The sequence below is a fragment of the Haliotis rufescens genome, unplaced genomic scaffold (assembly GCF_023055435.1).
Source record: "Haliotis rufescens isolate VD_foot unplaced genomic scaffold, xgHalRufe1.0.p SCAF_3, whole genome shotgun sequence".
Classification (NCBI taxonomy): domain Eukaryota; kingdom Metazoa; phylum Mollusca; class Gastropoda; order Lepetellida; family Haliotidae; genus Haliotis; species Haliotis rufescens.
Window position 1 is genome coordinate 51,904,336 of NW_025964001.1, and position 15,273 is coordinate 51,919,608.

The 15,273-nt window shown below is 42.4% G+C and overlaps 1 protein-coding gene across 1 annotated transcript in view; it reads right to left on the reverse strand.

Moving 5' to 3' along the window:
• Positions 1 to 6,346: 6,346 nt before the first annotated feature.
• The window catches only part of LOC124141973 (protein farnesyltransferase subunit beta-like), a 36,027-nt gene continuing 27,100 nt past the window's right edge, over positions 6,347 to 15,273 (reverse strand). The window contains exons 12-13 of the mRNA XM_046510182.2: positions 10,834 to 10,948; positions 6,347 to 10,045 (exon numbers count right to left, since the gene is read on the reverse strand). Of these exons, the coding sequence (XP_046366138.1) occupies positions 9,935 to 10,045; positions 10,834 to 10,948 (226 nt within the window). The 3' untranslated portion in view covers positions 6,347 to 9,934. The remainder of the gene's footprint in view (positions 10,046 to 10,833; positions 10,949 to 15,273) is intronic.

Sequence of the window (15,273 nt, forward strand, 5' to 3'; positions counted from 1 at the left end):
AAGCAGATAGTAGTAAAAAAAAAATGGCGTTTACGCTTGTTGTATGAGGCGTGTAACGGGGTCGGGTGGTCAGACTCGCTGACTTGGTTGATGCATGTCATCGTATCCCAAATGCATGGATTGATGCTCATGATATCAATCACTGAATTGTCTGGTCCAGACTCGATTATTTACAGATGTTCGATTGGGTTTGAATATGGAGACCTCGGGGACCATGGCAGAACCTGGATGTTGTGATGTGATGCTACCTGGAAAAACCTGGCTACAGATAAAGATGAATCTCCAGTTTGCAGTCGGCCGATGGCGTTGTTGCGTTGGGTTTCCGTCAGTCGTGACATGTTTTCGCTGTTCACTTGATACAAGATTATAATGGCATGCAAATGCAAACCCAACGTTTTTATAGCCCAACAAGTGATGTTGCACGTGCATGATAGTGTGTTTCGGCACCAGTGTCTCACGTGATTGCGTTTTGCGTTTTTCCCATCTCTTCACTAAATGTCTGCAAAACCTCATTCTTTCCCAATAAATCAATCCCAATCGATGCAGAAATGGCCAATTCAATTTTGGTATCAATTTTGTATTGATGTCGGCAACACTCTTGTAAGATATTTACGATTTACTACTTTTGCTTTTGCCTTTGCCAGTTCCCGAAAAGAATAGACAGTGGTTTCTGGATTTGTGAGACTTATGTAAATCAACATGGCGGCAAATACGTTTGGCACGAGGGTATAAATTGGGCTATTTCTGAAGTTGCTTTAGTTAATTGAAATACACTTACGAGCAATAGAAACTACACCAAACTTTAAATTATATTTTTTCGTAATTAAAATAAAACTTAACCATCTTAACATAACCAACACGACTGTTTCTGAACGTCGCAATTCTGGTCACGGGGTCTCGTGCAAAATGACTTTTTACCGTGAAAGTTTGATGCACGTGCAACATGGGGTTATTTGGACAGTTAGGGTATCTTGTTTTATGTGGCACTCAGATCAGCACAACGACCATGCCAAGGTCATCGAAAGAAAAGAGAAAAGACAGGTTTTGCGGTTGTACCGGCACAATCAATAGGTTGATGACACAGGCTCACTGGCCAAACCCTAGACAGGTCCAGAGAGACTCCGTACGATTTGGTTTGGTTTGGTTTGTTGTTTAACGCCGCACTCAGCAATATTCCAGCTATATGACGGCGGTCTGTAAATAATCGAGTCTGGACCAGACAATCCAGTGATTAATATCATGAGCATCGATCCACGCAATTGGGATCGATGACATGCATCAACCAAGTCAGCGAGCCTGACCACCCGATCCCGTTAGTCGCCTTTTACGACACGCATAGTTGCCTTTCACGGCAAGCACGGGTTGCTGAAGATCTATTCTACCCCGGATCTTCAAGACTCCGTACGAAGACGCGTTATACAGTTGAGGAACAGCAACTGCCTTTGGACATCCTGTCAGTCTTAGAAATGTATCGAGGAGACTACAACAAACTGGAATACCACAGCATAACCTTGAAGTCTCAACATCGACCTCAAATATTGAGGTGGGCACGATCCGTCAGCCAGTAGAACAGAATCCAGCTCTTCGGTATTGACCTTCGACGGGGAGAGCGAACGGCACATTGTTGCATTCACGGGGTCGTTGGTTTGAACTTGAAAAATGAAATCTTAATTATAAGATTATTTGACAGGGTTACCAAGAACAAAGACAATACGGATGGTGACTGTCATAACTGCTTGATGAAACACAATTTACGCTAGATATGGTGAGAAGCACTCCAGCAAGGGCTCAATTACATTGTTTATTGTGAGGTGCGTCCATGCGCAGTTAATCTGACACGAGAATAAACTCTAGTATGTCACTTTATTTATGAGAGGGACATTCGCATTTTCGCATTAATGTCATGATTTTGAGTATTAGGAATGCAAAAGGCTCGCATAGTACAATTTTAAGTCCTAATATACAAACGGGGAAAACAGTAACTTTGTCTTGTAAACTAACGGGCAAAAGAAACGCCACCAAACAATTTTCTGGTCTAAAACAAAACAGACGCAAAATTTAGTAACAGGTGATGTTTCATTATGAAAAATAATAATTTAAAAAAACGGTATTTGAAAGTGACAGGATAAAAAAAACCATGTTCTTAAAGTTCTGCTGACACGTTTTTCTACACCAACGTCACAGACTGAGATGAGCCAGAACTGTACAGCAGTGGCAGAAGAGAAATTGGCGAAGAGTGCTCTTCAAGTCTAATTGGTGGGTTCGAATCTACCGACGACGTGGTGAACGGACGGCACGTTGTTGCGTTCAAGAAGTGGAGCCTTATGGAGGTTGTAGTGTGATGGTCTGGGATGGTATCTGCGGGCACCAGAAGACAGATCTGGTCATCATCGACGGAAATCTCACTGCACGTCGTTACATTGATGAGGTTTTGCGGCCTTTCCTGCAACGACACCCAAGGACGCTGTTTCAGCAGGACAAAGCCACCCCTCACACAGCTCGAGTCACTAGCGACTTTCTGAACGCCAACAACGTGACCGTATTACAGTGGCCAGCCAAACAATTTTCTGGTCTAAAACAAAACAGACGCAAAATTTAGTAACAGGTGATGTTTCATTATGAAAAAGAATAATTTAAAAAACGGTATTTGAAAGTGACAAGATAAAAAAAAAACCATGTTCTTAAAGTTCTGCAGGGTGGACTGTCCAGCATTCGATCACACCCGCAGAATCGACGTTGGTCTCTTTTAAAGTCCTGTGCCACATACATGTACATGGCTCAGTATTGGATGTGACTCCCTCCAGCAACGATGCAGGCCCTAACACGACGTCGAACTGATTACACGAGTCTCTTGGCATCCTGATTAGGGATCCCACGCCATTCTTCCTGCAGGGCACATGCCAAGGCATCCCTCGTCAATTGCGACCGTTGACGTTTCCGAATCCGGCGTCCAAGTTGGTCCCAGAAGTGCTCTATGGGCGACAGGTCCGGTGATCTGGCTGGCCACTGTAATACGGTCACGTTGTTGGCGTTCAGAAAGTCGCTAGTGACTCGAGCTGTGTGCGGGGTGGCTTTGTCCTGCTGAAACAGCGTCCTTGGGTGTCGTTGCAGGAAAGGCCGCAAAACCTCATCAATGTAACGACGTGCAGTGAGATTCCCGTCGATGATGACCAGATCTGTCTTCTGGTGCCCGCAGATGCCATCCCAGACCATCACACTACAACCTCCATAAGGCTCCACTTCTTGGACGCAACAACGTGCCGTCCGTTCACCACGTCGTCAGTAGATTCGAACCCACCCATAAGACTTGATGAGCACTCTTCGCCAATTTCTCTTCTGCCACTGCTGTACAGTTCTGGCCCATCTCAGTCTGTGACGTTGGTGTAGACACGTTGACGTCATGCCTTTGAAAGGTCGATAGGCACAGAGACCATACAGGCGCCGCCGTCCACCAACGGTCCTTCTGTTGACTGGATGTCCAAGGCTGTTTGCGGATGATGACGTCACAGTTAGGAATCTTTGCCCACTTGCACAAAGCGATCTTAGCGCTAAGACTATTGTAAGCCTATGTTAAAGTATGGGAGTTTCGATCTTCTTAGATCCCTAAGTGGGCCCTGGACCTCAGGTGAAGCACCCGTAAATACCGGTCTTCCTGTGGGGTCGTGACCTTGGGTCTTCCACTCCTCGCCTGTCTGCAGTACTACCAGTTTGCCTGTGACGTGTGACAAGTCTGGCGATGGTGCACTTGAAGCAGCCCCTGATTCAGGCAAGGGGCTCCTGCGTCGCTCCCATTTGCAACATACCGATGGAAAACTGGACTTTTAAAATCAGTTAACTCTCTTGCCTCGGGAAGATGCAGCCGATATAGACATTGTTAATTGAGTTGTTACACCATCACTCTGTTTAGGGCTCTTACCACATATTGGTCTTTTCAATGAATTTGTTGACAAGACATTGATCAGACAAAGGTCTAAATATTATGTTGTTATTTTCAATAAAATAACATTTACACCACTTTTTGAAGCAAAGATATTTTTCTCCGTTATTTGCGATATATTTCCGATATGAAAACCTAATAATCTCTATTTACAGGTAAGTAGCATATAGTATTTCTGTTTAATTGAGCCTGGACCAGACAATCCAGTGATTAGCATGTGCAATTATCTACGCAGTTGGGATAGAACGACATGCATCAACCAAGTCAGCAAGCGCAAGCCTGACCACTCGCCCCATTAGTCGTTTCTTACGGAAAGACTGGGTTGCTAAAGATCCATTGTAAACAGGATCTAGTACTTGCAAAAACAAAACAACACAGGAATAGTAAATGACACTTTACTTTCAGAAATGTAATGATACTTCTGCAAGACAAGTGTGCTGTGAAATGAATCATCTGCCATACAAATGTGACACAGAAACTCACAGTAACATGACAGTATATACATCCAATGTCAAGATATAACTTACACATAACATCCATCTTACTGATATCCATGGTACAAAACTAGCAGACGACATCACATTGACAAATATATAGTACCACAGTCTCAATGTCAGATCAGACTCTCCATTACTGACTTGTAAGCAGAAACATATACAACATCTCAACAAAATATTGGGCCATAATTTTTGATTTTTTACACCTGCACTGTGTTCCACAGATATTGGTACATTAATACACGGTAACTGTGGGTTACACAAAATACACTGTAAGGGCAGGTTATTCTTGAAACATGGCAAGGGTGGGTAACTCTCAATGCACTGTAACAGTGGGAAACTTCCAAGCGCGCGACACCTTAGTTAAACTCTCGATAACATAGAGAGCTCCGTGAACGGGCTATCAGTGCGAGGAGCTTGGAAACTGTGTAACTCTTGACACACTGTAAGGGGAGGTAACTTTCAATACATTGTAAGGGCGGCTGATTCTTGAAACACTGTAAGGGTTGGGGAGGGGAGGGGAGGGGAGGGGAGGGATACTCTTACCATGACAAAGGCATATACAAAGTGAGTGAGTATGTTTTAACCATAAGGCTCCCTTAATAAGTAATCTTATTATAAATTCTGAGAAGAAAAAAGTCACATCATTGTATTCACTTTGAGTGACATGCACAATAGTGAGTGATTTGAGTTAATGCTGTTTTGAGCAGTATTTCATTGCATGTTAACTAAATATTGGAGGAAAGTGAAGCTGGTTGTTCCACTTCTGTGAACATTGTGAAGGTGCTGACAAACCAAGCATCATAATCAGTGAGCATCTGAGAATTCAACTCCAAAGTGCATGACCAAATTCACACTGGAAATACATGTTATATCCTGAACAGCATATATTTTGTCATCACACTCAAAAATGTTTCTTTGCTTTTAATGATATTTCTTTCATTTTGGTTGTTGCTAAAATATGCATATATGGATTATTTTTGCAATTGTTCTGATGAATCTACTGATGCCTGTTAAATAGGGTATTGCCCCTACTTTTTCCATACTGCCAATCTCATTAAAACCAGATATAGGTTCTCGCTGCAACAAAGATCTGAGGACATCCCATTACGGGTCACATCAGAACAACCTTTCGCAAACTTTGACCGACCGACCGAAGAAGTCGACATCAGCCGATTAGAAAGCAGCTTTCTCGAGCTTTACTGCACTCATTTCAACTTGGCGACTTCCAATTCAGACTACGCTTGAAAAATATGTTGACACAGTTCTCGATTTAGATTTTGAAAACTGAACAAACGAACATTACGGAATGTCTAATATATGGTTGAGATTGTATGGCAGTGCTTCCCACGTACTGTGCAACGACTCCTCCATTCAAATGTTTATCTCGCGGAAGGGAGAGATAGACAATTGTTTTGACAGAATCAGTCGTACAGGTCGTAACTGTCGTTCGAAATATCCTGTGTTAACGTTTTGTAGGTTCAATGATTAGAAAACACATTCCGACTGTCACTTTTATGATCTGGTAAGCGACACTTTGACTGGTCGTATGAAAGGTCGTTCTGACGTGACCCGTAATAGGATGTTCTCAGATCTTTGTTTAGCATTAGAGGGAACTAAGATCTGATTTTAATGAGATTGTCCATACAGCAGAAATATATGTCAAATTTTCAACATCTTTCAGAAAAGGTAAAGCTTTGATAAAAAATAACGCTAATCTTACACCTTTAAAATCCAAATGATAATCTATAGCCGTGTTCACTACAAACTGATACAGTTTGAATGAGTGAGTTGGGTTTAATGCCGCTTTTAACAGTATTACAGTTATATCACGGCATGTCAGCTTAAAAGCCCGAAGTGATGCAGGTCTCAGACCTTTACCACTTCCAGAAAACCATATGAGCACCGGTATGGTGCTCACAAACCTAGAAACGTGGGAACCGGGATTCGAAACCCACAATCGTAGGTTTCTGGCGTGCCCAAGGATCGCAACTCTGCACAGCGGCGCCTTAGACGACTGGGCCACCCGTGCCCCCACTGATACAGTAAAACCCTGTAAATCCAGAACCTTCCACATGAACAAAACTTCCAGATAGGAAATAAACATGGGTCATGTCTCTATATGTCTATGCATACATTCCCCAACAATTGCCTGTAATGTGGAGAATATGGATGAAAAAGTTTAACTGCACTGATATGTTCATATATTGATTCAATTCTTCTAATTTACTCCATGCATTTACAAAAACACTACATGCTGTCGCTCAGAATTAATCCAAGAACAACAATGACTGATAATACCAACTGAATAAATTGAGAGTATCATTTCAAACTTGACAAAATTTACCTAAAGAAATAATCTTTCAGTTTCTGTTTAACAGGATGTAGGTGGATTCATTCGTCTAATTCTAACACCCACAGGAGACCAAGCAATATCTCCACGGGAACATTGCATTCCTGGTCACCCACTGGTTAACTGACATCAGCGTTAATGTGAGGTTTTTTATGTTCAAATGTAACACAAGTGATTCTATTTTTGACCACCTTTTGACTAAAAAACACATTTTCTTTCGTTCTCTCCATCATTTTAAACTACATTCAGAATAACAAGCTCTTTGGTTAGTGAGGAGGTGATTGGGTGCAACACATCTCCATAGCTGTATAGTCTTAGCACTGTAACCATGGTAATGTTACAATGTATCGCCACTTCGTTACTGGGACGTCAGAAGGGAATGTCACCACATCTACAGACAGGCAGTATTGCTCAGCAGATTAAACGCTTGACCAACTTACCAATAGAGTCAAATAAAGGTGTCTTGTTTAACAATGAGTTTTGAATTTATGGACACAACACTTACAAAAAATTACACTTTGGTAGTGATTTCTCAGCTATCGTACAGAAACATAAACCGCAAAAGTTTCAGTCAATTAAAACAATGGCATGTTTTTGCGAGGAATACACCTTCATCATTTCACGATGGTCTCAAATGTCCAATTAGTAATCAGTCTTATACATTGGTCTTGTACTTAATGACTGAGATTGATATTTGATAATAAATAAAATCTCACCTTTGTGTCAAATCAAATATATCAACACGATATCAAAAAGTAGAAAAAAATGTCCTCAGCAAGCCTTGGAGTGTTTTTCTACTTTAATCGACTTTTGTCATTTTAATGAAACAGGGTTGACTTTTGGATTTCCACTTCATTATTCTTTCAATGTGGTACCGATGCTGGAACCTTTATCACATGGTGATCCACAACTGGGATTACTTGTTGGATCAACAGACCACAAGTAGCACCTGTGCTGAAACATCACGTTCAAGATTACTGCACTTACATGGCAAGTGCTACATGTGTGTGTGTGTGGCTGCTTGTACCTGCCCATACTAATGCCGGTTTTAGAGTGCTTGAACAACTTTGATATGCTGCAGTTTAACATGGATATCCCTACTCAATCACAGTATACTGACCCCCGAGTCTACCAGTCAGGGTAACAACAAGTACCACCTTTGTAACAAAAGTTGTTTCTTTTACTATTGCGTATTTAGGATCAGCATGTCCAAAAAGCCAAACATAAATGGTTCTTTATCGGCACTCTAAATCCATCTTCGAAAAGCAGTACACCTGGAAGCTCTTTCTCAATCAGTCAGACCTAGTACCACATTTCACCATATACAACATACTGGACAAGCATGGATTGCTGGGGACCTATTCTAGCCCCGATCTTCACAGGGTTTTATACAAGTATTCCAACAGTACCTGCACCTAATTAAAAAGAATCTACCTCCACTTTAGGATTCAGAAGACACATACTGCTAATCCTAACTAAGGCTTTGAATGTACGGATGCCAAACAAAATAATTGGATCACTCCTTTTCAATAAAACAAATAATTGCAGGTGTTACAACAAAGGTGTATCGGATGAAAATACTGACAATGGTTGGAACACAATATACAGTCAAGTCTCGTTTATCTGACACTCGTTACTACGACAATCGGCTTTATCCGACACAAATGTTGGGAACCGATTAAATCAGTGCTATTTAGACCCGTTAATCCGACAGTCTCTCACTCCGATTCCGACACTTAATTTGCAATGAATTGCTGAAAACACTCATTAATCAGTCTCGTTAATCCGACACAGTGATCAGCTTACACTATGGTCATCTGCCCGCGAGTACACAGCCTCGTGTTTTGATGTATGAATGTAACACAACAATATGAATATTTCCTTTTTCCTTTTTCCTTACTTGTTCATATAATTATCTATCGTGTAGTTGTCCAATTTTCGATCACGAACATTGACACTACTTAATTTAGTTTATCCGACATACTCGTTAATCCGCATAATCATATGAAACCAACAATGTCTGATTAATGGGACTTGACTGTAACTCTTTAAACATATGGTTAGACACAAGAGTCTAAAACAAACAACATCTGAAAAATGCATGGCTAATACTCAATACAAGTGATAGAGTGCTTTAGTTATCTGACCACTGACATTATGCTTTTTACTTCCTGCCTCTTGTTACACTGACCCAAGTAAATAAAATACACATTTATTGGTGTGGCCCACATTGTGACAGTTGTGAGTTATCTGTGTGTGGAAGGTAGAACATTCCTCTTCATTATACTATACTGGAGACTTTTCAAGTTTTGGACCAGACCCGTGTACAATGTCCCTCATTCAGCCAGGTTATGACGGAGAGTCTCTGGTTAATCCATACTCTTTAGCTATTGTGTTCACCTGGTTCCCGCCTTAGTTGCCTCTTCTGACATCATGTAACAAGGATCTATCCTGAGGGTGCCATCGCCACACCTCTAGCCATCTGTCATACCACTTAATGTCTCTTAACATTCAATTTAAGAACTCTTGGTATCAGACAATGGTGAGAAGCAAATGCACCCTCTGTTGATTTGTAGCAAATCATGAGAGTGCTCTGCCCTCAGACGTAGTCTATTAATTTAATAGAGACCATTGACACATATCAGTGTACACAGCTTGAACAAGTAAATCAGACTGGGATTTCCACATGGAAGGCCTGACCATGCCTGCTCATGAGCTTAGGGCTAAATAGTGGATTGATTTGTCACTCTTTGCAAGAGAAAAAGAACGAAAAATTAATTTTAACATTTAAATATTGGCATCCGCAGAGATAAACTTTTCATGACAGGAGCATCTGGAATACCACTTAACAGGGTTGGATACATAATAAACCTCAACGTCCCTGAACACTATGCCCATATATATTTTCTTATCATGTTAATGTTCAACGCCCTTCCCCTTTTGCTCGATAGTTAGGAGCATGGAGACAGATCTATGCTGGAAACCATCAAAAAAGCATTGACGAAATCTTTTACAAACATTCAGTACTAGTTACATCAGTTTATCAGTTGGTTGTAGCTTGTCTTGGTGGTGTAGTTGTCTTAATAAACAATACTGACAGTCCTGCCCCTCGAGAGAATAGATTGTTTCAGACAGAGATATTGGATGTTACTTCTCTTCGTGTTTCCCTGACGACCCTGGAACTGGGAGCAGGTTAAAATGTTCATTAGCGTGGATGACGGCATCGATGCCGATGTTGTACACAGGATGCACCGATTTCTGGAATACAAACAGAATGATCTCAACTGCAAACTTCATACACAAAGTATGAATGGGGTCGATGTGAATTTGTATGAAGGGTGCCATGTTTAGGTGATGTCTACTTCAACACTGCCCCTACTCAGTTTCCTGCCCTAAACATGCACGCAGAAAACTGTACTTGAATTCTATAAATTATCAACACATTAATTAACATATACTAAGTGCTGTGTGTGTGCACAACTCCAACTGGTGACGTGTGTGCTTGTATGTTTTGCATTGACTGCACAAATCTGACTACCGAGTGAGAGTGTCTGTGTGTTTTTGTCTCTTTTTCTCTTACCATTATTAGTACAAAGTGTGCTTTTTTTCATCAAGGGAGTTAGAATATACCATTTATAATATATATATACTGGTATACCTATTAAAGGAAACGTTAACTAGTATTACTACAGACTAGCAATATCTTAAGTGACCTGTTGAAAGAAAGGTTCGCTGAATTGCAAAGAGTGCTATGTTATGCAACATTCCACTTACAGCCTCAGAAATACTTTTTAGGACTAGCCCAGAGGCCCAGTGGAAGCCGTATATAACTAGTCCTCAGAGTTTGTAGCTAGTCCTGCTTGAACAAGACAAAAATATTCCCTGAGTTTGCATTTTCTATCAGTTTTATTTAGTTCCGTTCAGAGTTATAGTCCTCAAATACAACCTGTTCATGTTGACTACCATCATTGGATTTTTACTTGTCCTCTGCACAGTTTATATAATTAGTTGTCTTGGGCTAGCGTGAATGCGATGGCTGCACTTACTACTTCATTCTTGGTATGTCCGACAATATACGTGTCCGCCAGGTGGCCCCCTGTGAAGTGCTGAGCAAGTGAGAGACCACTGAGACAGTAACACGTATGATAGAAGTCCCGGGACCTGTGAACACGACAATGGCTCAGCTGAACACACAACAAATGCTTCAACAGAATTATCCTGGATATTCTACTTCTTTCCTGAGAGAGTATTTCAATAGTTCAAATCTTGTTGCCAAACTAATGTGAGTGAGTGAGTGAGTATGGTTTTGCACCGCTTTTAGCAATATTCCAGCAATATCACGGCAGGGAAATGGGCTTCATACATTGTACCTATGTCGGGAATCGAACCCGGGTCTTCAGCGTGACGAGCGAACTCTTTAACCACTAGGCTACCCGACCGCCCCGCCAAACTAAAGTTGAAGCTGAACCAAATACAGATTCAGCCTGTTTATTTCTCCAATAACCACTATAAGTGGTACAAGAGCACCACCACAATTAGCTCTATACGGTAGCCGTTCTGTGCTGTTCCCTGTAAATGATTTCAACACCGACATGTCGTTACGCAGAGCTATGGCCTGTCCCATAGTGTTTTCCCAAATCCAAATCTGCATCACACTTCATAGGCTTCAGCAAAGTGCATGCATCATAATCTAACGACATATGCAACTTGATTCACTTCCAAGGCCAATTGCCTCCAAATAAAAGTACTTATATTTAGATCATGCAACATGGTAGGGAATCAGGGTATTCCCCTTATTTATTCAGCCTACTTATCCTGATACAACACAATGCAATATTCCTTCTTGCTTCGATCATATCATAGTGTAGAACAATCACCCGAACACACTCTCCTTGCACCCAGAACACGCACCAACTCATACCATGTGGGCCACGAATGCAATGCACTCTATGCAACAAATCAATGCCAGGATCCAAGGCTTGTTATCTCGTCTGTATCAAATTGTCCAACCTCAGTACATCACACATTCGGGGTTGTAAATAGAAATAACAACCCACCGGATAAATGGACATAACACACCCTAGTGTTATGATTTACAGTATTATTGACTTGAGTCACTAAAAAACAGACTTGGAAGTACCCGGAAGTGGTTTCCCCAAACCTAAGAAAATCAGATGTCTCTGTTCGTAGGAACCTCCTAACATTTTTTTTTTCTAATAGAGTTTGAGATGTGGAATCTACCTTTGTCTAGTTATTACATAACACAACAATTGTATATAAAGAAAGTCCTTGGTCAATACTTATAAAATCTAGATATTTGTACACTTATCCTGCATTACTCCTTAATGCATTTGCTGCTTGTTCTTGACAGAGATCTGTGTGAGGTCTTGCTGAAGAAGTTATTCCAACTGGTTGACCCAGGCTAACCCTATCCCACAGCTCACATGACTATAGAAGGGGTGACGTAACTGATCAGTACATTACTGCTAAAAACAGGTATCATTGCAATAATAGAGTTAAAGTCTAGAACCACAGGAACTCGATGATAGCGTATATAACATAACATATACGTATAGAAAAATAAATCACACCCCTCTATATACATATATCAATATATACATATATGTATATAGAGGGGTGTGGGTTTTTTTCTACACACATATGCAGCATGTAACCTTCTAGTGACAGACACCGGAGATGTCAAAAGGTCTGCTCCAGACATTTGCAAGCATCAGTGGCGTGTAAGGGCAGTGACCTACTGGGCAACCAACAAAGGGATGAAGCTGTCCATGACTTCAAGGGTGACATCTCGCAGGTAGTGACTGGTGAAGATGGTGTCTGAGTGCCAGAAACAGCCTTCCAAAATGGCAAGGATGGAGTAGTTATTGTGAAGCGCCATGGTAGAGGCAACTGCCCCAGATTAGGGTTGTTGGCTCTCGGAGGATCCAGTCCGCCGGCCTCACAGGCCTGAAGAATGATGGCGGCGGCCTAACAGGCCTGAAGAATGATGGCGGCGGCCTCACAGGCCTGAAGAATGATGGCGGCGGCCTCACAGGCCTGAAGAATGATGGCGGCGGCCTCACAGGCCTGAAGAATGATGGCAGCGGCCTCACAGGCCTGAAGAATGATGGCGGCGGCCTCACAGGCCTGAAGGATGATGGCGGCGGCCTCACAGGCCTGAAGAATGATGGCGGCGGCCTCACAGGTCTGAAGAATGATGGCACGAAGACACAGGGTGATCATGTTGCAGCTGACTTCTACCTGGGACGTTGGATATACCAGGATGAGTGAGTATGGTTTGACCCTGCTTTAAGCAATATTCCACGGTGGGGATAGAAGAAATGGGCTTCACACATTGTACCCATTTTGGGAATCGACGTGACGAGCGAACACTTTAACCACTAGGCTACCCAATCGCCCCGATACTGGGATGAAGAGGCAACGATGTTGTCCTCAACTGTTCTTGAAGCATCAAATGAAGCATCTCAGCGCTTGCACCGGACATGGTAGAAGTTCCTGGTTCTCTTCAACCCCCACTATCGAAGATAGAGGCAGGATGGTGAAGGATCTATCGGGCTGTCCTGTGAGTTGATTCTTGGCTTTGAAGTCCCATTACAGCCCAAGATGAATAGCTCCATGCACTCAGTGCTCAAATTTCACACAGGTGATGTCTAGAGTGTGTATTTCCCTCAGAGCCAAGAGGAAAACCTTCTTCGTGGTGAGGTTCTAGTAAGACACCAAGCGGAGTGGCTCAAAGGGCCCGCCTCTCAGCAGAGTAAGAACTACGTTCAGGTCCCAGGCCGGCCTCTCACAGCTTGGCAAAGTCTTCATCCAAAGTCGTAATCATATCGTTGATCATATGGTCAGGAGCAACAGACATTGGATGGGACCAGACAGTATCCCACAGGACAGGCAGAGGCAGAGCTGCAAGATGATGAAGAGCGGATTGAAGAGGCATCACCAAGATCCACTGGATCCACTGGGGGACGTTACTGAGGCTAGAGGTGCCGAGAGCATCGTAGAGGCTGGAGGCGCAGAAAGCGTCGTAGAGGCTGGAGGAGCTGTAAACCCAGGCATGGCTTGCTAGAACATTGTCTGCATCAGATGAAACGAAGCAGGGTCCATGTAAGGTGACTGAGGTGGCTGGGAATGCACTGGGAGGAAGGATGGAGGTCCAATTCCTGGAGGCGCCTGAAACTGTGGCACCACTGGCGCCATTGAGAGCAGGTAATACGCAGGGAGAGATGAGCTCAAGGTCGTCAGCGCCATGCGGGGCATGACCGTGGATGATGAGGATGATAATTAACGAAGAGAGTGTGGATGACGGTGCTAGTGACGTATCATTTTTTGTTTGTTTGTTGTTTAACGCAGCACTCAGCAATATTCCAGCTATATGATGGCGGTCTGTAAATAATCAAGTCTGGACCAGACAATCCAGTGATTGAGATCATGATCATCGATCCACGCAAATGTGATACTTGACATGCATCAACCAAGTCAGCGAGCCTGACCACCTGATACAGTTAGTCGTCTCTTATGACAAGCATAGTCACAAGTATTGGTTGCTGAAGACCTTTTCTACCCCAGATCTTCACGGGTGTCAACGACGATTGGAAGAGACTGTATCAATGGAGAAGAGGTGGTTATCATCCCCGATGAAGATACAGGTGTGCAGGTGAACACCGGAGGGATCCAGCCTGAAGAAGAGATGGTCGTGGCTAGTGAGGGGGGTAGTGGTTGGCAGACTTGTATGAGTCAGACATTTTCTGACTGAGACGAATTTCCATGCCTGCTGTGTCTACCTATTGCAAGATACCTGTAGGTATTTTGGAGAAAGCTGTAGGGGAGAGTAGCAGACAATCTTTACACCTAGTACTCTGGGAGCAGATGGTGGTGTATTTCAGATACCATAGATGAGGCTCCCACCCTGACTTATATCCCTGACACTTGGTACAACAGGGCATTTATCTCCAATGATAGCAGAGTGTAATGAAAATGTGCCCTCACATGATTATGTATGCTTTAATCTTTTATCTCAGCCATGTGGGATTACGAAGAACAAGTTTACTCCAACAATGCGAAAAACCACCAGTTTAATAATATCGCTAGGGTACTATAATGAATTGAAGTTCCAAGTAGTACAGAGAATACAGAATGCATGACACAAAAATATGTGACCACGTTGTGAATTCAAAATGGCTAACAGGAACAACAATACACCTGATATTTACCATGGTAAACACCACCGCCAGGCGATAAATATTAATGCTATGGCATAAAAAACATAAAAGATATGAATTCATAAAGCGTAAGTATGAATAACAATCACAAAGAAACCACAACTTCTTCAGCAAGACGTCTCACAGCTCTTTCTCTCTGTCAAGAACAAGCAGTAAATGCATTAAGGAGAAATCCAGGGTAAGTTAAAAAATGTGCTTTTTGGGGGTCCATAAAAAGAGGTACTGACCTCATACAAAGTCAATGAC